Here is a 24,901-nt window from a genome sequence, read left to right on the forward strand (position 1 = left end):
TGGTTTTTTCACTGAGCCCATAGCTATTCTATGGGATTCAACACACAGTAATATGGAGGTAATCTTAAAATCATAATGTCCATTGTTAGTGGCTAATTTATCTACAATATGTTCTTTAGTTACGACTTTTGTATGAATAACATGGACTAGTTGATCTTTGGTGTAATGATCCTCAAAATATAGGTTTTCGGCTATTAAAAATTCTTGAATTTCATCCTTCCTACTCTGTTTGATTGGAATTTTTTTAATGCATCTGGAGTGATATGATGCATTGTCCATAACAATCACGCTATTTTCTTTAAATTTGGGAGTAACGTATTTTCAAACTACGATTCAAAAAGCGTCCGTTCGATGTCTTGGTGGTAGTCTAGAGAACTGTCTTTTGGAAAACTTTTGGAACTCAACAATAACGCATCGTTCACCCATCCATGTTATCCTCCGCAGTGTAATATGCAAATTCGCTTGCCTCTAGAATGGGGTACATCTCTTTGGCATTTTCGTGTACCGTTTGTCCAGGCTTTATCTATCGTTTCGTGAGAATCAAACCAAGTCTCATCAGATAATAAATTTCTCGACACTCACTGCGGTATTGTGAAATTTTTTCGATATATTTATTGCTCCATTTTATTAGGCGGCTACTTTCCATTATGGTTTGTCTCTTATTGACAGTTTTATATTTAAAACCATTTTTGGTCAAAAATCTTCCGAAAGTCTTTATGGAACAATCATCAACAATATGTTTTTCTTTAAATTTTGCCATGATATTGTTTAGGTTAGGCATAACTTAAGCTTCATACATATTATATATTGTCTCACTAATAGGTTCCAAGATGTGAGGTTGAATTTTTTTTAGAGCTTCTCAAATCCTTTCTTGTTGTTCTACTTTTCGAACCTGTCTTTATTAAACGGTACACTGTTGCACAAGAAATTTTTGTTAAAACTGCCGTTTTCTTAACACCTTCATATTTGGTCATTTTTTTAGAAAGTCCATTATATACATCATATTTTGCTCAGCTACACACAAATTTTCCTTTGCTGAATACTTGGCCTCGCACTTTCATCTTCATCTTCTAAATTATCCGTAGGTTCATTTTCGTCAGGTAAACGCACATCACTTTTCCATGGCCGCCACCCACATATTTTTCTTTGGTAAATACTAAATATATCACAACACTTTTTTTCGACAAACTCTGGCTGAAAGAACCACAAAATATACTGCTTAAGAATGACCAATTCCGTTATTTAAATATTGTAACAATGATCCCGCCCCATTTAATTATTCTACGATAATGTACTTATTAAGTAATTAGCCATTACCGGAAATATAAAATTGTTTGTAAATTTGAATTTAGGTCAACCGCAGGAATTTTTCTTCATTATTTTTAAATGTTATAAACAAAGACAACATTTTACAACAATATTTAATGACGATGATTTGGAATAAGTTTTACTTTTTTTTGTGTATATCAATAATTAGTGTTCATTGACGAACCCACAAAACAAAACGTCTACTTATTTTCGTAACTGAAAAATATTTTATTTTGCCAGTCCTAAGTTTAGAAAAAAGATGAACGCAAGTATTTTTTTAAAAGTTCATTGCGAGATTGTTTACTGCTAAAAACCATTGTTCCGATCAATTTGTATAAACATTTAAACAAACTAATAAATAATTCAAAATTCAACATTGCTCCGATAATTTTGTTTAAATGTTGGATAATGTGTTAAAATATGTATCAATAATGGATTATCAGCAGGTTGGTCTTTAAAATTTCTCATAGATCTTGACCCTCACTATATCATTATGTATGACAACAACAAAATAGTTATAAAAAATCTGTTTTTTAATGCCTATTTATACCTGTTGATTATCTGTAAATTATGGTATTGCGCTCTTAAGGACAAACAGATTGCCGACCCCTGTTCTAGAGTCTTGATGTACTGTTTAAGTATATTTAAAGCTGCATTTGCATTTCTATAAAAAGCATACGTAACAAGATAGTATTACTATAGCGCAACTTTAACAAAGTTTCATCTTGAAGCGCCGTATCCGCTATAGATGTTAATCATCAGTGAAATACGAACTTTGTTTATTACACACTTTACATTACAAACTTTTTATTGTAACGAATAGTTCGCTTTTGCTGCTTCTTCGTCGTGTATCCATTGTTCAAATGCTTGTATTATCTTCTCCATAGACTTTGATAAGGTTCATGTCTCAATACCGTGCAACAAAACAGAATAAACATAACACTAAGTTTTTGTAAGTCCTTTTCCTTAAGTAGTTTTCCTTAAGCTTAGGTGGTGGGTTAACATTATCTTTATATTGATGAATGCAGCTCTAAATCTTTCTATTCTATAAACTATTAATAATTAATCATCTATATGTATTTGCCATGATGACTAACACGAGAAATCTATATAAATCTTTAATATAGTGGTTTTTCCTTACGTTTTATATCCTAGTGCCATTTATAATTTTTCTGAGTACTTTGTTTTCGTTGCCAATTTCTCAGTGTCAAGATAAAAGGATACCAAGCCCTTGCAAGCTCCTCCTGCGTAATCTGTTGGCCAGTAAGTGGGATTACTTATACCAGCAATTTTTCTTTTCTGAGAATTGGGTGCTTATGCGTACCAGCTCTTTATCTCTCGCCTATGACGTCATATGTTCCAATTTCTCTAGAAAAGTAAAGTCAGTTAAAGCTTCTTGGATGCCATTCGGCACTTAACAGTAGAGTAAGGTGGTTTAAATTTTAAATATAAAAATAAGAAACTAAATAGACAGAGGAATGAAGTTATTGCTAATGTGATTCAAGTCATACAGCGTGAAGCAGAGAGTAGGAAACCATTATAGAGTTAAAAAAAGTACAAGAACGTATAACCTCTGCGAACTGGTAAAAAAGCCCAAGATATGAGAAGAATTTAAGATGGCGAAGAAAGAAAATTTTCTACGCATGATAAAAAAGAAAAAAAAAATAGCCCAAGGAAAAAGCGGTGCAAAAGTATAAAACGCTATTTTGCAGAAAAACGGCGTATAATTTTCATGGGCAAAACATATATCTCTACTATAATATCTAACTATATATTTCTTCTCACACGCATTTAAAATCTGTCGAGTCATCATTGCAATCAAGGACTTTTTCTTCCTGTTTCCAAAGGGCAAAAACTCACAGTTCTTAACGCTGGTAATGAAAATTGCTTTATTCTGAATTCTTATTCAGGATTGGAATCAAAATCTAATTTAGGTAAATATCATGGTGAAATGAAAATTATAAAAAATGGGATACAAAAAACTAATTCCGAATTTGCTAGCAAGATTAGTTTTAGTTGGAGACAATTAGTTATAGACACAGTATCACAACATATAAGTTAATAAATGCCCCAATATGTGTTTTCAAGAATATGACATAGAACAATGTCTGGATACAAATAATATTTATTTTAACAACGTCATGTTAAAAGCCGAAGTCTAATAAAACTATCAAAACCAAAATTTCAAAATTTTGCGATTACTTGAAGATAAAAATCATTAAGCGTTGTACTTTCCCGCTATCATACGGATTTGAGCCACATTTAATCTATTTAAGCTGCAATGCAAAAACATGTAGCCGACAGAAATGTTGACTTTATATTAAAATTATATAATTTTGATAAATTCCCCGCAAATGAATGGATATCGTGATGTCAGCATTTCATTATTTTAAAGATTTTTTATAAAACGGGAACCATTGTTAGACAATAAAGTAAATAAATTTATTATAAATTTACACGAAGACTACAATAACAGTGATTGTGTGCGTGTGTGTGCTTGGGATATTCACTGCAAAACCTATGGTTTAATTCGCCTAATTATGTTTGACTTTGATTCTTGACAATGAATAAAATAAAATCTATTATTATTTAAAATTTCCATTATTAATATTTTAAAAACAATATAACTACGGCAAAAATTCTACATTATACAATTGGTGAACTTACAAAAATCATATATATATATATTCACAATATATATATTTATATATATATATATATATATATATATATATATATATATATATATATATATTTATATATATATTTATATATATATATTTATATATATATATATATATATATATATATATATAGAAATGTAGCCATAAGCTCCCTTACTATTAAGAATCAGCAGATTCCGATATCCGACGTTATAAATAGGAAGAAATCAATATTTTTATTATTATTGTAATTATTATGTTTCAATAGTCAACTTTAAATCATTAAATGTAGTAGTTTGTAGAATTTCTCAAAAATTGTAACTTATTTTCGAAATAAAGATTTTTTTTTGGGAATATCGACGTTGAAGAAACATTTCTGGCGCTGCGAACCACAGGATATTTCATACAGAAACATAGTCGTTTCCTGGTCTACATTAGTTTAATGAAATCCTGAAGAACCTGGTAAAAGAGAAAAATGTATTGGAAATCAAACACGATCATCCTTGCGTAAGTTTTTCCTTTCTTTACCATTGTTTATGAGCATTTATTATTTTAATTGAATTCTTAAACATTTACATTGAATTTATTATTTATTGTTTATTGAATTTATATTATTTATAACATTTTACTTCAACGAATTTTTATATATATTTGCATTTATATTTTTGCATATATTTTATGAGTACATTGAATGATATTTCCCAAAATAGTATCGAAAATTTAAGTTTACTATTCGACAATTTAAATTTAAAAATAAAAAGAAATCTACAAACCTCTAAATCTAAGCCTGCATCTAAATTACGTTCCAAAATGCCGATGACCAATAGCGATATTGCTAGCCTTTGCTCAACTCTGCCCGAATTCTCTTCTGGAGACAACCTCTCCACCTTCATCAAAGCAGTAGATAATTTAATAGTTTTCTTAGGCACCCAAGATTTAAATCCGTCCCAAGAATTTATCTTAAATTCCCATATCGTATCTCGAATTAAAGGAGAACCTAGAAATTTCTTAAACTATTCTAATAAAACCAATTGGACAGAAATTCGTCCAGCATTATTAACTAAATACGGAGACAGACGTTCCGAAGACATATTAGTAACACAACTATCCACTACCGTCCAAAAACATAGTGAATCCTACGACAATTATCATCAGAGAATAACTACAAATCTGAACGACTTACTCCAACACATCACCCTAAACGATAATCCCGCGACAGTAACATTTAAAACTCCATATTTCAAAAACATTGCCCTCAAAACTTTCTGTACCGGAATCAACGAGCCTTATTGCGAATACTTATCGCATTTTGAATTAAATTCCCTAGAAGAAGCCCTTCAAAAGTGTATTGCCTACGATAACCACAAAAATCAACAACAATACATGAACTTCCTTAAGAGCCAACAAAACAAAAAGGCCCCACTCAAAAATAAACCCTATCAATCTTCGAATAATCAAAGATCCACAAACTTCCAACCCACATACTCAAACTTCCAACCCACGCATTCGAATTATGTGAGACCTTCAACTCACAACACAGAGCCCAATTTTAACTTTACTCCACAACAGAACTATAACTTTCCTCAGAGACAAAATTTCAGTTCTCACGAACAAAATCAATCCTTCCAACGAAACAATGTTCCGAAAAACAACCAACAAAGATTAAATAAATATAAAGCTCCTCGACCCCAACCAAATTTTGCTACTCCAATGAGCGGTGTTCAAACTACCACAACCAGAAACCATCAGCCCATGACAATTACAACTAATAGAAGCCACAATTTTCACATAGACTCAAATGATACCCAATATTTCGAAAACGATTTCGAAAATTACGAATCCGAACAAGAGCCCGATTTGCATGATGAAAATCATCAGGATTTTCAAGCCATCCCGTTAGACGATCATCCACCCCCTGTATAAACCTACATAATATCGAAAGTTCCCCTGGGTTACCTTGCTTCATTACACCCAAAACACATCTACGCGTTTTAATCGATACCGGCGGTTCCCATTCAATTTTAAATCCGCGAGCTCTCAAACTATTTGATAAAAATCATATTTATCGAAAACCTTTTTCGCTAACGTCAATGAAAATTACTTCCAAGCACGACTTAAATATTAAGACGCCACTATTCCTAGAATATGGAATTCCACAAACATTCGACGTAAAAATTGCTGATTTTAGCCAACACTTTGACCTCCTCCTTGGAACTTACGATCTGAAAAGATTCCACGCCACAATTAGCTACGCAACTCATACTTTAACCTTCGAGAATCCTCACGTTAGCATTCCATTTGAAACTTTATACCAAAAAATTCCAGTAAGCGTTCATAATGGCGAAGTTTTATTGCGTGAAAGACACTTTCAAGGTATCAAAATTCCCAATTCTATTCACGTTGCAAAAAACGGCTTTCTAGACACTTTCGACTTACCTATGCCTATGAAATTTAATAAGAGAATTGAAGTTGAGAACTTCTGTAATTATAATATAGTAAAAATTCCAACGACGCATTTTAACGAAAACAAAATACGTACTTCGCACTTGAATAACGAAGAAAAATATAAAATTATAAGTCTTTGCAAAAAATTTAAAGACGTATTTTACGACGAAAACAAAAATTTAACTTTCACATCAGCTGTTAGACACGAAATTAAAACTAAGGATGAAAATCCAATTTATGTAAAGGGATTTCGGCATCCCAAAGCAATGCAGGAAGAAATAAAAAAACAAATAAATAATTTATTAGATAATAAGATAATTCGACCGTCAATTTCACCGTACTCAGCTCCAGTTTGGATAGTACCAAAAAAAGCTGATGCCTCAGGTCAGAAAAAATTTAGATTAGTAATTGATTATAGGAAGCTCAATGATCATACTGAAAGTGATCGCTACCCACTTCCTCAGATAGATGAAATACTGGATAACTTAGGAAAAGCCAGTTATTTCACAACATTAGATTTAGCTCAAGGTTACCATCAGATTGAAGTTCATCCGGATTCTATTCGGAAAACAGCCTTTTCAGTTCCGCATGGTCACTTTGAATTTTTACGTATGCCCTTTGGTTTAAAGAATAGCCCAGCAACATTCGAAAGGTTAATGGACAATATTCTTAGGCCCTTTATTCATAAATTTTGCTTCGTCTACATGGACGATGTCATTATTTTTTCCAAGTCACTGCAAGAACACTTAGTTCATATTGCGACTATTTTTGACACTTTTAGAAAAAATAATTTAAAAATTCAGTTAGACAAATCCGAGTTTCTCACGAAAGAAGTTTCTTTCTTAGGTCACGTAGTGACAACCGAAGGAATCAAACCTAACCCAGCAAAAATCGAAGCTATACAAAAATATCCTCTACCAAAAACAGTAAAAGAAATTAAATCATTTCTTGGTTTAATCGGTTACTACCGAAGATTCATACCCAACTTTGCAAAAATAACGTCCCCATTTTCGAGATGTACTCGAAAAGGAGCAACTATCGACCCCACAAATCCAAATTATTTAGAATGTTTTGCAAAATGCAAACAATTGTTAACTAATTCTCCAATCTTACAATATCCAGACTTCGAAAAGCCTTTTGTACTGACTACAGACGCCTCTAATATAGCTATAGGATCAGTATTATCTCAAAATAATCACCCTATTGCCTACTATTCTCGAACTCTAAATTCCGCAGAACGAAACTACTCCACTATTGAAAAAGAACTTCTAGCCATACTAGATTCTTGTAAACACTTCCGTATGTATTTATACAACCAAAAATTCACCGTAGAAACAGATCACAATCCTCTCGTATGGATCTACAAAATTAAAGACCCCACTTCTAGATTAGCCCGATGGAGACTTAAACTAGAAGAATACGATTTTGAAGTTAAATATAAAAAAGGCAAAGAGAATCAAGTTGCTGATGCTCTTAGCCGAGTCCAAATAAATGCCCTAAGCTCGAGTTCAGAATGTGCTGAACCCCCGAATTCAGAATGTGCTGAACCACCCGACAATTTCGACATAGACGATTTCCTTGCCGATTTTGACAACTTACAAAACAGTACTAACACACAACATACATCAGTTGAGAACCCTATCACTGGAATAGAGATTTCACCTGAACCAATTAATTTATCCTCAAACCAAATTATTTTTAAACCGGAGTCAAATAATTTTGAAATTAAATACAAAAGAATTTTTAACAAACACCGTTACACTGTCACTTTGACAAATAATTGGAAAACAGAAATAGCAAATACCTTCCAAAATATCCTTAGACCAAATCAAAAATTTGCAATAACAATCCCTCACGAATTTAGACCTTTTATCTGTAACTATTTTAAAGAAAAAATAAATTCCACAGTCAAAGCAATATTTTGCAATATACTACTTCAGGACATAGAAGAAGAAAACCAACAAATAGAATGCATAAAGAAATATCACGTAGAAAATCACAACGGAATAATTGAAACCTACAAACATTTAAAACAAAAATTTTATTGGCCCTCAATGCAGACAACTATTTCTAATTTTATCAATAAATGCGAAATTTGCCTAAAAAATAAATACGAGCGACGTCCTTATAAACTTCCTCAATTAGGACCGTTGTTAGGTCAAAAACCTTTTGATATATTACATATCGATCTATTCCACTGCAATAAAAACCTGTATCTCACAATAATAGATTCTTTTTCCAAATACGGTCAATGCTATAAGCTCACCGACAAAACTTCCATTTCCATACTAAATAAATTAAGACACTACTTTTCGCACCACAATTACCCAAAAAAGATTGTATGCGACAGCGGCACCGAATTTAATTCCGCAGTCATTAAAGAATTCCTAAATATCCACAAAATCGAAATACATTTTACAACAGTAAACAATTCTTCCTCAAACTCTCCAGTAGAGCGCTTTCATTCAACTCTTATTGAAAAACTTAGGACCTTACAAGCCCAAAATCCAAATGATTCGTTAGATGACATTCTAACACACGCCATTCTTATTTACAACCAATCAATCCACAGTTCCACAGATTATTCCCCGTTCTCAATTCTGTACGGACCCTATGCAGAAGAAATACATTTCGACTTTGATCTTCCGATATACGAAACATATAATCAAAGACATAAAGAAGAACTCCAACCCTTTATTGCAGAACTATATAATAAACAAAAACAAAAAAGACAACAACTCTTAGATAGACAAAACGAAAATGCCGAAGATATTCCGGAAATAGACCTTACAAAATCCCTATATGTTTCTAAGAAAAAACATAAGTCCAAATTACAAGCCCCTTTCTCCACTATTCATCCAGAAACGCAAGACAAAACAAAAATAATCGGTAAAACAGATAAACAAAATTTAACAAGCACTCACCTTAAATATGTAAAACGAATACGAAAACATGTAGATAAACCTACTCAAGACCCAAATTTTTCACAGGACAATCCTCGCCCTGGTCCATCCACTCAATATTCAGGAGATTCCGAATAATGGTTACTATGCTGAAGAGATAGGCAAATCAAGAGAAATCTCCCACTATCACAGACACTTTCTTCACATTCCACTAGACAAATTATCCGACAGTATTGACGCTAGTCCGACAAGCTATTTCAAAGATCACTTCAAAAATGCACCTCTCTCGCTACTGTACTCCCAATACACCCACATACAAGAACAAACAAAAGACGATCTACACAAGATTACGCGAAAACAGAAACGCGGACTTTTTAATTTTCTAGGTACAGCCATCAAATACGTGACTGGAAATCCAGACGACTCTGACTTAGACTTGTTAAAATCACACATAATCTCTTTAGAAAATAAACAAAACGAAATCATAAAAAAATTTAATAACCAAATATCTTATGGAAACTCTTTTAACACGAGATTCGATAAACTTTTAGAAAAACTAAATTCTGATAATTCAATTCTCATATCTGCACTCAACAAATTATCAGCTGATTTCGACAGCTATATCATTCTACACAATGAGATAATAAATCTCCAAAATATAAACGAATTTCTAATGAAACTTATAAGAACCATTACTTTATCTGAACTTAATATCTCTAATATAGAATTATTCACTTTAAAGGAAATAATAGACCTTAAAGAGAACCTTCTCAAAATTTATCCCAGAAATTCAATTCCCAATAGTAATGAACACCCTTATGAACTTATAGAGTCAACAAAAACTTTAGTTTGTGTAACTTCAAATACAATGCTCATAATAATTAAAATCCCTATACTCCATGAAATTCCTTATACTACCTATAAAATCTATCCCATTCCAAACAAAGATCATGTTATGATTCTGCCACCTGCAAGCTACTATACAAATAATAAATGGTTCAACACTTGTATAGGACAAGGCGATAACATAGTTTGTTCCAACTATGTACAATCCAAATGTAACATACCCAATGTAGATAATTGCACAAAAACATTAATCACAGAGAACTTTTTCCAAGAAACCAGCAAAGTCATATTGCTAGGAATAGTTCACCCAATGAGAATCCAGCAGATAGAAATTAATTCAACCAGCCTCTTGACGACAGATGTACCAATAATGATTGAAGGTATCCAATTTAATAAAAAGACGTCTCAAGACATTTCCATTCCAAAAATTGTTCCAATAAAATTAATACCAAACCATGAGATGAAAATTGAAAAATTAACAATCCCAGAGACACATGGCCAAATTCAACCAATAGATACCATAGAAGTACTACCCCGATTATCCATAGGACTGAGCACCACTTCTGTTATAATATTTTTAACTATTTTAGCTTTCCTAATAATCTTCCTAATTAGGAAAAGAAAACGAATTTCCAAAATCCTATTTGGAGAAAAATTGCATCCTGCCCAGATCCAGATACTAGACGAGCTGATAGCCGAAGTAACCAAAACTTCGAGGACGAAGTCCCAACCAATGGAGGGAGGAGAAATGTAGCCATAAGCTCCCTTACTATTAAGAATCAGCAGATTCCGATATCCGACGTTATAAATAGGAAGAAATCAATATTTTTATTATTATTGTAATTATTATGTTTCAATAGTCAACTTTAAATCATTAAATGTAGTAGTTTGTAGAATTTCTCAAAAATTGTAACTTATTTTCGAAATAAAGATTTTTTTTTGGGAATATCGACGTTGAAGAAACATTTCTATATATATATATATATATATATATATTGTAGTGTTCTCTTTTTGACTCTATTTTTACTTGTGAAAATAATTTACTTCAATTAATTAATTTACTAACTATCTAATTAATCAAAGTCAAAACAAAAAATTTATCAATTATATATCGCAGGGCTCATTATTAATTTTAGTACTTACTTTGTTTCGTAGGTTTAAAAAAGATTTCTTAGTGGCTTCCTAATAAAAGGTTAGGTAAAAACGACATAAATAATACACAGGAATTTCAAAGTTGACATAACAAAATTCGTTTATTTTATCAATTTGTATTAAATGTTCAATCATATAAGTTTTATCAATGATTAATTTATCTTTTATTGTATGTAACCAATATTAAAACTATGAATCTTGTTTTCTTTTGTGACCCAAATTAGTTTGATATGAAATATTTTGATTTATCAAGATTACGGATACAAGAAATTATAATATAAAAAAAAAATTATAATATTGAAGTGTTTATGTAAATATGCACTGTGGTATTTAATACGCAAAAACCACTCATTTATGTCATAACAAATTAAGACTGAGTTTTTCACTGTAGCTTCAAAAATGTCCTCATACCAAAAACAATTCTCCGTAGTTGCTGCTGTGGCGATTCAAGGAAACTTGTCCACGTTTTCCAAATATGTCCCTGCTTGCTGTCGCCTCGTTTTCCTTTTCTTGCTATGCCTCGTACCTGCAATCGTTCCGGCTTTCTCCTGCTGCAGTGTTCCCGCCTTTTACAGTACTTAACGATTCCTGTATGCTTTTGATTCAAGGAGTTGTATTATTTCTCAACTTGACCTAATTCTTCGTTCCAATTATCTTACACTGGTCACTTTTGGACAAACAAAACCGGCAGTTTTTCCTCTGATACCTCAAAAAACCGATATGTCAGGTATTGAATGTTAATGACGACGATCAATATGCTGTAAGGATTTAAGGCAGGAGGTTTATTTATAATACGATATTGTCTATGGTATTCTTCTTCTTCATGTGCCGAGCTCGATTATCGAGTGTTGGCTATCAAATTGGCTATAGTAATTTTGTTGACGGCAGCTCGGAGCAGAGATTCAGAGGATCTGTTAAACCAATCTCTCAAGTTTCTAAGCCATGAAGTTCTTCTTCGACCTGGCCCTCTTCTTCCGTCTACCTTGCCTTGTATTATTAAATGGAGTATATTATATCTCTCTGGGTGGCGCATAACATGGCCAAAATATTCAAGTTTGCGATGGTATACAAGACATAAAAGTGTGCCTATTTATAATAGGATGTTTTGTTATTCTCTTTAGAGTTAACATTTATAGAAACTGAAATTTTAATTTCTTCTTTTTATTTGAGTCACTTTTAGTGGTTTTTAGTTTATTATGTAGGTATTTTTCATATTATGCAGTATTTCTTTTTTTGCATACATAAATACAATTTTTAAAATGCAATAGAAAATTTAAACGATAAACCCATATTAAGATAACCAAATAGAGAAGTTAGCCGTGATTGTTTTGCTTTTTTTTTATTACGACCAAAAGAGTGACGATACATCTAATATAGATTCTTGTGTCGGTATGTTATGTCGACTGTAATCATCAGCAACTTAATTAATTAATAATTTAACTCGGAAGTTTCTATTCTAAACTTCAAAGAGAGCTGCAAAAATAACAAAAATGTTTCATCTCTATCCAATGCTTTAGTTTAAATATAAAATGGCATTTTCAGATGATATCATATTTTCTAAGTACGTTAAAGATAATAGCTATTATTTTATAGTCCGTCTAGAAAGTATCCGGAATTTTATATTTTTCCTAATTTTAATAGATTTCCTTTTTGTAACATTTTAAGACAAAAGTAATGCATCAAGTAGGTTGTGCCGATAGTAGGTTATGGACAAAATCGCATGACAACACCATCTGTCAAATATTGTTGTTTGTAAACAGACTTAAGATTTGTGAAATAATGTCGCAAGTAGAAAAAAGAAAAGTGGTGGAATATTTGTATAGAAAGGGTGTCCAAAACGTTAAAAAATTAGTGCGTTTGACTGAAAAAGTGCAGTGTATGAGACAATAAAGAGGATAAAAAATGGCATAGATATGAGACATAGACCAGTTTCGGGTAGACTGCGTAAGATTCGCGGAAACAATTTAAATGCTTTAGTGGTTTAGAATGACAAAATCCGCGCCTAAGGTTTCGAAAATTAGCGAACAGATTCGGAAATCAACGAAGAATAAAAGTGTGCCCAGAAACTGTCCGCATGTCTTTGAAAAAGCAAGGCTACATATCAAGGAATCGAAAAAAAATCCCTACAATGACACCTCTGCAAAGGCAACGAAGAATAGATTGTTGTCAACGTTTTCGAGAACATAATTTTAATAATGTCTTTATATCTGATGAAACTTGTTTCCAGCTTGTTGCAAATCATCTAAAAGTCCTATCAAGAGAAAATGTTACCGTTAAAATTTCCAAATTTCCCACTAAAATAATGATTTGGGGAGCAATATCTCAGCGTAGTGCTACACTTCTCTGTATAGTTAATGGTACTGTTGATAGTGCGAAATATTGTGACATCCTAAAAGGTTTTCGTCTTGAAACGGCTCATCTTTTATATCCAGAGGGGTGTCGTTTTCAGCAAGATAATGCAAGATGCCATACTTCTGCTTATACTCAAGCTTGGATGCAAGAACACGAATTGGCAACAATTCCGTGGCCAGCAGCATCTCCAGATCCTAGCTCCATTGAAAACATATGGGGACTGATGAAGATTGAAGTTCAACGAGCAGCGCCACGAGATAAAGAAGGTTTAATTCGGTTAGTTTTACAGGCCTGGAAAACCATTACAGAAAATTATGGCCTTGACCTAGTTTCGGGTGTACCTTAACATTTAGCAAAGTGTTTAAATATAAATGGAGGTTATATAAGTAAATGACATGAATTATTTGTTGAAATTCTATATTTCAAGTGATAGAAATAAATAATGTAAAATTATAATTCTGCTTTCTTTTTTCCGGATACTTTCTAGACGGACTATAATTATTTACAAATTGGTCATTGACTGCAGAATTTAGAATTAAGGAAGAAGATTAAGTTGTTTGTTGGACTGCTAGTCATCTCAAACAGTTTTGTTTTTAACAGATTTTTTTTATTACAGAAAGTAAGAAGATGGGGATATTTTTCTCTACTAGTTAGAATTTTATTTGTTCTTAATAGGCTTTGGTAAAATAATTCAAAATTTGGAAAATAAATTAGTACCGAACCTAAAATTAAATAAGACGTGTATTTTTTTAAGTATCATTATAGGTAGCTAAAAGAAGGTTGATAAGAAAAAACCTGTTGTTTAATGTTTAAGACAATATTTTTAATAAATTTGACAACCAAAAATAAAAACAATTTATTATTTTAATAAAGTTAATATTTTTAACCAATACTTATTTTAAATTTTAGGACAAAGCCCCAGCAACTCGTCAGGCGAAGTCCAGACCACTTCGCTACGACCATTTTCGAGATGGTCCCGTTGCAACGGGAACAACGATCGCCTTGCTGCAAAGTTCCCCGGTAAGTATTAAAAGATATTAAATATTCCTCGATTAAATTAAACTTTTTCTCATCAGTAAGCATGTAATATATATATATATATATATATATATATATATATATATATATATCAGTGTTTTGAAATGTTTGTTTTTTACAGTTACTCCCGATGAAGCTATCAAATAAATGGCGAAATATTGAGCTTTAGAAAAAACAAAGATTTTTATTTAATATAGACCACATACTCGATATTTCCAACATATTTATATATATATATATATATATATATATATATTTATATATATATATATATATATATATATATATATATATATATTTATATATATATATATATATATATATATATATATATATATATTTATGTATAATTATTAATAATGTATAATTTAACGTACATGATAAACGAGAAATATTTTTGACATTTAGAGAATGATATATTGTTTAATTTAAATAATCTGTAATGATGCACACAATTTTATTATAACTCGCTCGTCACGATTGGCCCGATAGAACCAAATATACGTATCTAAGGCCCTCTTAGCATGCTGTCATGTTTGATTTTTCTTTGTTATCGTATTTTATTTGGTAACTGCTCTTAGGTGACATATAGCACAATCCTGTATGTTAAGTTCTTTAGGCACTATAAGCTTAAGGTAATTTTAATAATTCACTCTCGGACCCCAACCCTTTATTATTTACTTCATGAGCTATCCTTTTTCAAACGACTACGACCTTACATGTCACGATCCAACTAGCCGTTCTCGACCTGAACAACGTCAGAGTGAAAGTGAAGGAGAGTAGCCCAACCGACCCAACGTCTACCACAATTTAATCAAATTAGGCTAAGTTCACTTCTACTGGTCGTAGAAGGAAACTTTTTTTTAATCGGTGTCTTGACTTTAGCTATAAGAACTATAAAGTTAAAAATGTAACGTATAGGGAGTTCTGTAGCTTAATTAATTTATAATGCAAGAGTTGTCCCTGTTCAAAGCAATAACCAAGGTGTAAAAAAATTTTTTTAACAAATATTTTTTTTTCGCACGTAAAAATATAATCCACTAATTAATGCACGTTTTTTTCTCTTCGACTTGGGCTAATGCATTTGTTGATTATTTGCCATCTTTTTTTTTTCTATTATTTGGGTTAAGAAGAAATATGGTCGATACTGGATCGACCCATAAGAATTCCTGCTTGTTCTTCTGCTTTAGAATCTGAATATATTTTCTCGATTGTATTCAAAACCTTCTCATATATTCTACAAATAGATCCTGTTACAGCTATTTCTCGCTAATTTTCAAAATTTTTCTTATCTCCCTTTTATGTATAGTACTAAGATATAATGTTTTCCATTCCATAAGAGATTCCACCATTGTTCGTGGTATCTTCTTCGTATTTTTACTCTGTCTGCTTTAAATTGTTCAATTAGAATCTACGTCGTCTTCCCGGTATTATTTTTTCCTTTTACTTTCCCTTGTATAACCAATCGCATTAACTCATATTTTTCATTTCTTGGCATATGAGTAATGTACCTTATTTTTCTGTATTTTATATTGTTCTTTTCTTACCCTTCTTAATGTTTCCTTATTTTTAACGTGTTGTGGTTATGATATTTTCCACATTCTTTGATAACAGCATATCCCAAAGCTAGAATGTCTTTTTTTTAGTAATTGTTCGGGCTTCAACTTCATATAAAAGAGAAGAGAATACGTAGCATGTTTTATCTGCCTTCATCTTATACGTAATACACTGTGTAAGTGTACCAAATAAAAAAGTGTATCGTAAGTTACCTTTTCTTTCTTTCTGTAATGATACATATCGATATTTTTTGTTGTTCAAATTCTTTAGTAGCGTCTTTCATTTTACCACGCCATCTCTGTACGTTTCATATTGCAAAATTCATTAGCCTGTTTTGTTGCCGTAGTTGTCGTCCAAATGTTCCAACTAGTATTTCCTTTATTCTGAGATTCGTTAGCATAATTTTTTTATAAGCACTGAGGGCAGGCAAAACATATATGAATAAAAGTGGGTGTATTTCTATAACTGTAAAATTTAAATAGCATCCACATGAAACTATAATCTGCTGATTGGTATACTTAGTTTTTTAGTACAATTTATTTATTTTTTTTATCAGGTCGCTCGCCCAATCATCGCCCTTATTATGCCCAATACGCAGCGCAGCAGTGGATAGTGACAACGGCCACCTGAAATAAGGAGAATGGCGGAGGTCTCTTCCGCCATAAAAACTGCTTGAAGTGGTTCCAAGGATCACCCACCGAAGATGAATCGATCCAAATGAAATCAGAGATAGATGATGATATTTCGGGTTCTTCTTTGGTAGAAATGAGTGAACTTACTACGGAATTTACTGACCTCGAAATTATTACTGAATCTGTGATTTAAGATTGTAATATTATGAGAGTAGCATCAAGATTTGCAACATATATTGTACTGTTTGGGATTTGGTCTTACTTTCTATTTTTTAGAATTTTATTTTAGTTATTTATTTACTTTTTTTATATAAAACGAAAGTAGCAGCAATTTCTTAAAAAATATATGGTATACGAGTAGGCCCAAAATTTGTTTTAAAGGAAATTTACAGATTTTGAAAAATATTTTTTGAATTATATTTTGGTAAATATTTTTAGTTATTTATTTTTTTACGTTAACAGTATAGTGTAATTGCTGGTGTGTTTGATGTTTTATTTTATAAATTCAAGTATCTAAAAGTGTACATGCCAACAGTTATCAACAGAATTTCAGCCAAATCAATCCCAAAAATACCAAGAACAATTTTATGTTGAACTACATTAAAATTTCAGTATCAACTAGTTTATAGCTGCAATTCTTGCATTTTTTCTTGTATTGTTTTCAATAAATATCACTCAATACATTTGCCGTAGTTGTGCGGCTATACGAAAACTAGTTAGCCAATTAGCATAAATGCACCCGTAGATAGTACAAACTCATCACCGCAATAAAACCAGTGATTTTAAAATAGACCCGGAAAGATTTGCAAATTGATCACTGGCCCACCTGCCTCCGTGACAGGTAAAGACCATAAAATGCTTGAAAACCGCTAAGGTTTAATAATTTGAACGAATAATCGAAGTCTGTATATATTAAATGCAAATATTATAAGCTCACAAATATTTACACTAAAAAAGTTGACTATTCAGAACATCTGCAGCTAAAATCTTAAACTCACTTATATTGGCAGATATGTTTAATGGAAAACCTAAAAGAAGTTAGAAATATTGGTTTTTTAATTTGTTCAAAGAATAAATAAGGACTTTCGGTTATGAACGTTCCTTCTGTGCGATTGGTTTTATTTGTTGTTTGTGAATTTGTAAGGTAAGAATATCAAAGTATTAAGATATTTACTATAAATATTCATATTTTTATTCATATAAATATTCATTTTTTTGTTGTTATTTTTTATGCAAACTTGAATTATTTATTTACTGTATTTCAAGGTATTTTGTTGCTGTTTTTATCAGGATTATTTCAAAATAAATTAATAAATCGGTGAATTTATTTACGAATTTGAAAAATATTTAAGTTAATGTTTTATTTTTTTTTTCGTTGCCAGTGATTTTATCATGTAAGAGACTAAAGATATTAATTTTTTCGTAGTTTAATTTGTAATATAACATTCTGTGGAAACGTTTGTAAAGTCCTTTCACCCTATGACGGCCGATATGCAATTAAGATATGATCAATGGGCCTTAAACAGTGGGGCGTTAATATTTAATTAGAGGCCCGACCTCATCTATAACTCGCTCGGTTTGAAAAGACTGAACGATTATATCTTCCGTATGTCTAATACAATTTTGCCATTGTTCTGCTTTTATTTGTTCTAGCGATTCTTTCCATAAACTAAGAACGCTAGCGTCATCTGTTGTTTTGGATGCATGTTTATCATAAAAATTTTTGGCTATACCCCAAACTAACTCAACTGCATTATAGTGGCAATAATAGGGCGGAAGTCGAAGAACTTCATAGCCATATTTAAGAGCCATTTGGTCACTACCAAATTTCTTTTGAATTTTGTGCTCTCCACACCTTTAAATTAAATCGACTTTTAAAAATATGTCACTGTGATAAATTTTCTTTTCTGTCAACCACAGCTTTATTTCTTCTTTTGTCCAGCTCATTAAAGAAAGTCTCTCGTTTACTAGGATGCATTATCCAACACTATTATGGATGGTCGCTCCAATTTTTATCACAAATTTTCTTCAAACCATTTTTTAAAAATATTTGCATCGATATTTCCATGGTAATCACTTTTATTCATTGTGGACACAAAAATTAAACTAGCCTCTGGAATAAAACCCTCATCATTTCCAACATGAAGTATAATGTAGCGTTTACCAATACTGGAACGACTAGAAGAATAACATTTCGTGGTGCCATCTTGCCAGGATGATTTTGACACATTTCCTTAAGCAAAAATCCAAAAATGCAAATCTAAGGTTTTTGGATATCGAACGATTTCTCTTGCTTGCTTTATTTATTTCATCCTCACTCATATTATTAATTTTTTGGAATGTCCTCTCTGAGATACCGCAAGCATCGCATGTCCGTTTCTAAACTGCTCTAACAGATGTCAATGGACCCATATTATTTTTTTCCAAATTGAATAACTTTCGACTTTCAGAACTAAATGCAGTTTTTCTGGAGATAACACTATACGTTTCGACTGTATTTTATTTTCTTCCAAATTACCTTTTTTGCTTTAAAGTACCGATTCACTACACTACTTATAAAAAAATAGATACTTATATACAACTACTACACCCTAAAAAGGACGAGGGTTGTACAATAGACGAAAATATCGAACACAAATTATTTAACAGTCAATGTTAAATAAGCATAAAAACTTCATTGATTGTGATTGCAAAAACCGTTCGCATGTTTTAAATAAGATTTTTGCTGATTATGTATTTTGCTAAATTATTAAATAACACCAATACAACCCACGACCATCAATAAATTTTTAACGATAAACAGAAATGTAATATGATGACAAGTTTGAATTTGATCTACTTTGATCTACTAATGCAAAAAACTTTCCAATAAAATCCTTTATAAAAAGGTATATAAAAAACCCCGTCGGGCTATGTTAAAAAGACAAAACGTTTTCGGAATAAGTATTCCATCATCAGTGTCAATATATTACATGAATGTAGCCACTAAATATGAGGGTAAAAACCCTTTAAAAATTAATATATGAAGTTTAGTTTACATTATGTCGTGTTTACAAATAGGATGGTAAAGTTACCGTTGGATTGGTAACATGGCGACATATGACTCTACATTAAGTTGCAAGTCCTGAAACGGTATGTCTACGAGGACTTTATTAAAGCAACTAATTAAAGCAGTTCCTTAATAATTTCACTGTTTAAATAAATATTTCGTACTCGTACTATTGCAATAAAATATTAAAACCAATAAACGATAACTTGTTGAACAGTGCTGATTGAAACAACAGATCAGTAAAATGTTATTCATAAAGGTAGTGTAAAATAGATCGCCGCTTATCTTGTCCGCTAGTAATAAAGTTACCAGCATTTAATTGCAAAGCGGTCTTCTTAGCGGTGTTTAAAATGTTTTTTGAATGTTTTTGTATGTATAAAATGTAATAGTTTTTGAGTTTATTTTTTAGATCTGGTTATATAATTGCCAGCAAAAATGTGTTAAATATATCCAGCATTACTGAATTTTTCAGTTATGTTAACAAAACAACTATTAACTATTTAAACTACGAGAAAACGAATACATTTAGTCTTTTAGAGGATAAAATCACTAGCACTTAAAAAACAATAAAACATTAATTTAAATATTTTTTTAATTCGTCAATAAATTTAATGATATGTTCATTAATTTTGAAATAACCCCGATATAAACAACAACAAAATACCTTAAAATACATTCATTAAAATTGTATTAAAACAATAACATAACCTTAAAATATGAACATTCATAGTAAATATATTAATACTTTGATATTCTTACCTCACACATTCCCGAACAACAAATAACACCAATCGCAGAGAATGAATGTTCACAACCAAAAGTCCTTATTTATTCTTCAAACAATTAAAAAAAAACCAATATTTCCAACTTCTTATGGGACAAACACACACAAAATGTTTGGAAAGGTTTTTAAAATCCCCGCCTGTTGTGACGTCAGAGCTTAAAGTAGTCCATAGACCAAACAACGTAAATATATGAGTTAAATTTTTAAGCAATTTGCTTAAAATAATTTTTGAATTTATTTAAGTAAAAAAGAAGTGTAGCAGGTAACAGACAATCTTCCGTATTAGAAACCAATGCCTTGTTGTAAAAATGCTGTTGATGAGTTTACCTTTCTGTGATTAGTTCACGGGTCTCCAAAAGATGCCGGTGATCAGTTCATATCAATTCATATCTTATTAGTGACTTGTTTAAAAAGCTCTACAGATATCAGGTCAAACCACTTGCGTAGGTTTTGCATCCATGAATTTTTTCTTCCTGGACCTGTCCTGTCATCCAGCTTTCCTAAAAGAATGAGTTGCTGGAAATAATATTTATTTTATCTTATCAGATTACCAATGCAAGCCAGATTTCTCTTTTTTACTGTAAATGTAATTTCTTAATGTTTGTCGATTCTTCGTATCACTTCCACATTAGTTTATTCTGTCTAGAATTTTCAAAGAAATGATCGACATAACCACATTTCAAAGTCAGATAGGTTTTTCGTTATTTGTTCTGTCATGATTTATGCTTTTGTCATAGTTAATGCTTCTACCTTATACAGTAAAACCGGGAATATGAAACATTTTAACAATCTGTTGTTAACTGCTAGTAAAAAAAGTCCATGTTAGTAGGTCAACACCTTCTTAATAATGGATTTTTTCTGTCATGTTCCATTTATTGTGACCAATCATTTAAAATACATGTATTTTTTTTAAATATTCTAATGATTAAGCATGGTATTAGACAGGGATGTGTTATGTCACAGATGTTGTTTAATGCCTACACTAAACCAGTTTTAAAAATGGCATTAAATGATCGTTGTGAAGGTGTTAAAATCGGTTAAAAATTAATAATAACATCAGATACGCAGATGACACCACCATAATGGCAGATAGTCTAGAAGATCTTCAAACAAGAGGGATGCGCTGAAAAGGGCTTAACAATCAACGCAAAGAAAACAAAATGGATGGTGGTCGGAAAGATTAATATCAAAGACTCAGTACTAAAAATCCTACAGAGGGTAGAAAACTTTAAATATCTGGAGAGAAGATATGACTGCAGGGTTGAAAGTGACGAAGCAATTTCAAACAGAATAGAACTTGAACAAAAAAGCATTATTAAATGGCGTTCTGTGTTGTGCAGTAGAAGTGTGTCCACACGTCTAAGAGTATTGAAGAGCTACGTCTGATCCGCTTTTTTTCTATGTACATACTCCAGTTGATCATTTAGGGCGAAATCGAAGAAAACGCTGGGTCGGAAGAAAAAAGCTGTCGTGACTGCGTAACATTAGACAATGGATAGGTCGAACAGTCGAGGAATTGCTTCATCTAGCTGCCGACCAACAAGAAACAGCTTGTTAATAGGACGATAGCCAACAGAAAAAAGAAGAACGATGTTTGAGATCCTTATTTCTTCTAAGGCGTCATAAAGTAATTTGTTAATGACATCTTTTTACTACAGATTAAAAAATGTAGGTGATAACTTTTTTATCAGAGAATATTCATTGCTCGACAGTTGCTTAGTTCTCGTATTAACTGGTTGTTATCAACAGATTGTAAAATCTGAAGTGGTATGCTGATCTGCTTACCAAATAAGAAACACATAAGCAAAATAACTTTTGAAATGTTCACAACCTATTGGAACGTTTGAAATTCTCTATCTCACAATTTACGCACCTTATTAAAATTTTATCTTTTAAAATAAGCAAACTAAACCTTGTGGACAGATTCGAACCTAGTTATAAGGATCGAATCGTTGTCCTGAAGGATGAATGTAATGTCCTTTTGTCCGCTTCTTCTCGATCGACGATGATAAATACAATAAAACGTTGAAGTCGTGGAGTAAAATTATAGTTTTATTGACAGCTACTATAATTACACTATAGATGTTAGTTAGGTAACTTTCTATAATAGACTGCGCTCAAATGAGCTCAAATCCCCAATTTATAATCTCACAAATAATGTATACCTCAGCATAAAGGTTATTGCTTCTATCATACTAACAAACTTTGAACTATGAGCTTACAATACAATTTAATCTAGGCCGTAATTGCAACACTTAGGAAGTTCAATTGGAAAATATATTATTCGCTATTTATTACGTTGTAGGTAAATGAACTAATTATTAAAATATAATGGTTGAACACCTTGGTTACAATGTTTGATTTTTTTATTTATATTTTTTATAATATTTTAGCAGGTGTGCCTATTTTAAACGGTTTTAGAACTTATTCTTATAACTTTTATGATATTTTTTTATATTGGAAACCCACTCTATTAAAATATTAAATATTTCTTCAATACCCTTTAATGCCCTGATTTCGATCCTATTTTTTCGTTTTTTTTTTTTTTAATTTCGAGTATACGTTTGATAAACGCACTTTGTATATTGATATATGAAAAAAAAGTTTTAAAATGATTATTAACATTCGTTGATGTTGCCCTTGAGGTAAGATGATTAATGAAAGTGTAACTATACGCAAATTTTTACGTTCCAATGTATCGACTAAGTATGTTTCAAAATATGTTATTAAATAAATATCGTCTTTTATACTATATAAATAAAATGATTCTAAGAAAACTCAGCAGAAGACAACCATTTTTAATTTGTATTTAATCGGAAGATATCAGATTGAAACACTCCTTTATATTTCCGTTTGGACCAAAGACCATTTTCCATCAATTGGATGATCTTTTATTTAATTACTTTTTTTGTGCCGGAACATTTCTTAATTAATAAGAAAAGTCACAAGAAAACGGCAAAAGAGAAGGGCAAGAAACGTATTAGTGTCTTTTATTAGCTAAAAACATAAAATAGTTTACAAAGTAAAATCGCTGCACTTTTTGTTTTTACGTTGACAAATTTTGAAAAGTTATTTTTTTAGTTGTTGATATATTTACATAATAAATAAAAGTGTCATTTAAGTTAAAGTAGAATCAGTGTTAATTTTTTTACCAAATCTTTATTGAGTTTAGACACATGTATTAAATAATAAACTGCATTAAAAAATAAAACTAAAATTCAAAATAATTCACAAAAAAAAATAAAAGTAGTTAGCAAAACCAATCTCCCCCACAGTGTTGAGGTGAGATGGCCCACAGTGTTGAGGTGAGATGGCGCAACAAAAAAAGTGTTTTAGCCGCAATATTACTTTGTTTAGCACATAACAATACCACAGTCGTGGCAAAAGTTCACTAACTTGGAGCAGGAATCATGAAACCAGTTGGAACAATGCATGCAATTGACCCATTCATCAGATTTTGTAGTTTGGGAATATATTTCGCCACATCCAGTGCAAGTCTGGTCATCGTCATCCATATCATTTGAAGAGTCATTCAATGTAGGTGCCTCTAGATTTTCGTCTGAGGATGATTCCCTTTTGAAAGCTCTCTTAGTTTTTTTTTGGTCACTTTTGGCTTCTTCAACACTGGTTTTAATTTAATGGTTTGTTCCTTCCTTTTCTTAGACGCTTTGTTCTTTTTTTTCGCTAATTGTTGTCTCTCCAATAAACATTTCCGCTAGTTTCTTGCTCTTTTTTCGAACCGAATTAACGCCAACCGAAACAACTGGAACGGATTAGATCATATCGAGCATTTTTCCAGGGGTATTTTTCACGGGAGTATTTGCGTTAGTTTCTGCAACTGATTCATTTTGCGCTTCTGATAGAGAATCATCTTCAGTCTGCCAACTGCAGTAAGGTTGTTGATCATTGTCAGATACAGCTTTGTTGACACTTTGAGTACTGCTTTCTGGGATTTGTTTATTTTTACCTGCATCAGAAATGACAGGAACCTCAGGTAAAATACTATTTTCAGTCAAATAAGCATCATCTGTGATAGCAGAAAGATTAAATGGCAAAATTCCAGTAGCCTTGAATGTCGAAGTTCCATTACTTACAGTTCCAGAATTGTTTCATCTTTCAGCAAGAAAGCTCACTAGACTGCAATTCCAAATTGCAGTCTAGTGAGCTTTCGT

The 24,901-nt window shown here is 31.5% G+C and overlaps 1 protein-coding gene across 1 annotated transcript in view; it reads left to right on the forward strand.

Annotated features, from left to right (window-relative positions):
* LOC140443612 (annetocin receptor-like) overlaps nt 1-17,238 on the forward strand; it is a 720,544-nt gene extending 703,306 nt beyond the window's left edge. The window contains exons 5-6 of the mRNA XM_072534964.1: nt 14,579-14,689; nt 16,821-17,238. Coding sequence (XP_072391065.1) covers nt 14,579-14,689; nt 16,821-16,894 — 185 coding nt within the window. The 3' untranslated portion in view covers nt 16,895-17,238. The remainder of the gene's footprint in view (nt 1-14,578; nt 14,690-16,820) is intronic.
* Nucleotides 17,239-24,901: the final 7,663 nt, after the last annotated feature.

The sequence above is a fragment of the Diabrotica undecimpunctata genome, chromosome 6 (genome assembly GCF_040954645.1).
Source record: "Diabrotica undecimpunctata isolate CICGRU chromosome 6, icDiaUnde3, whole genome shotgun sequence".
Taxonomy (NCBI): domain Eukaryota; kingdom Metazoa; phylum Arthropoda; class Insecta; order Coleoptera; family Chrysomelidae; genus Diabrotica; species Diabrotica undecimpunctata.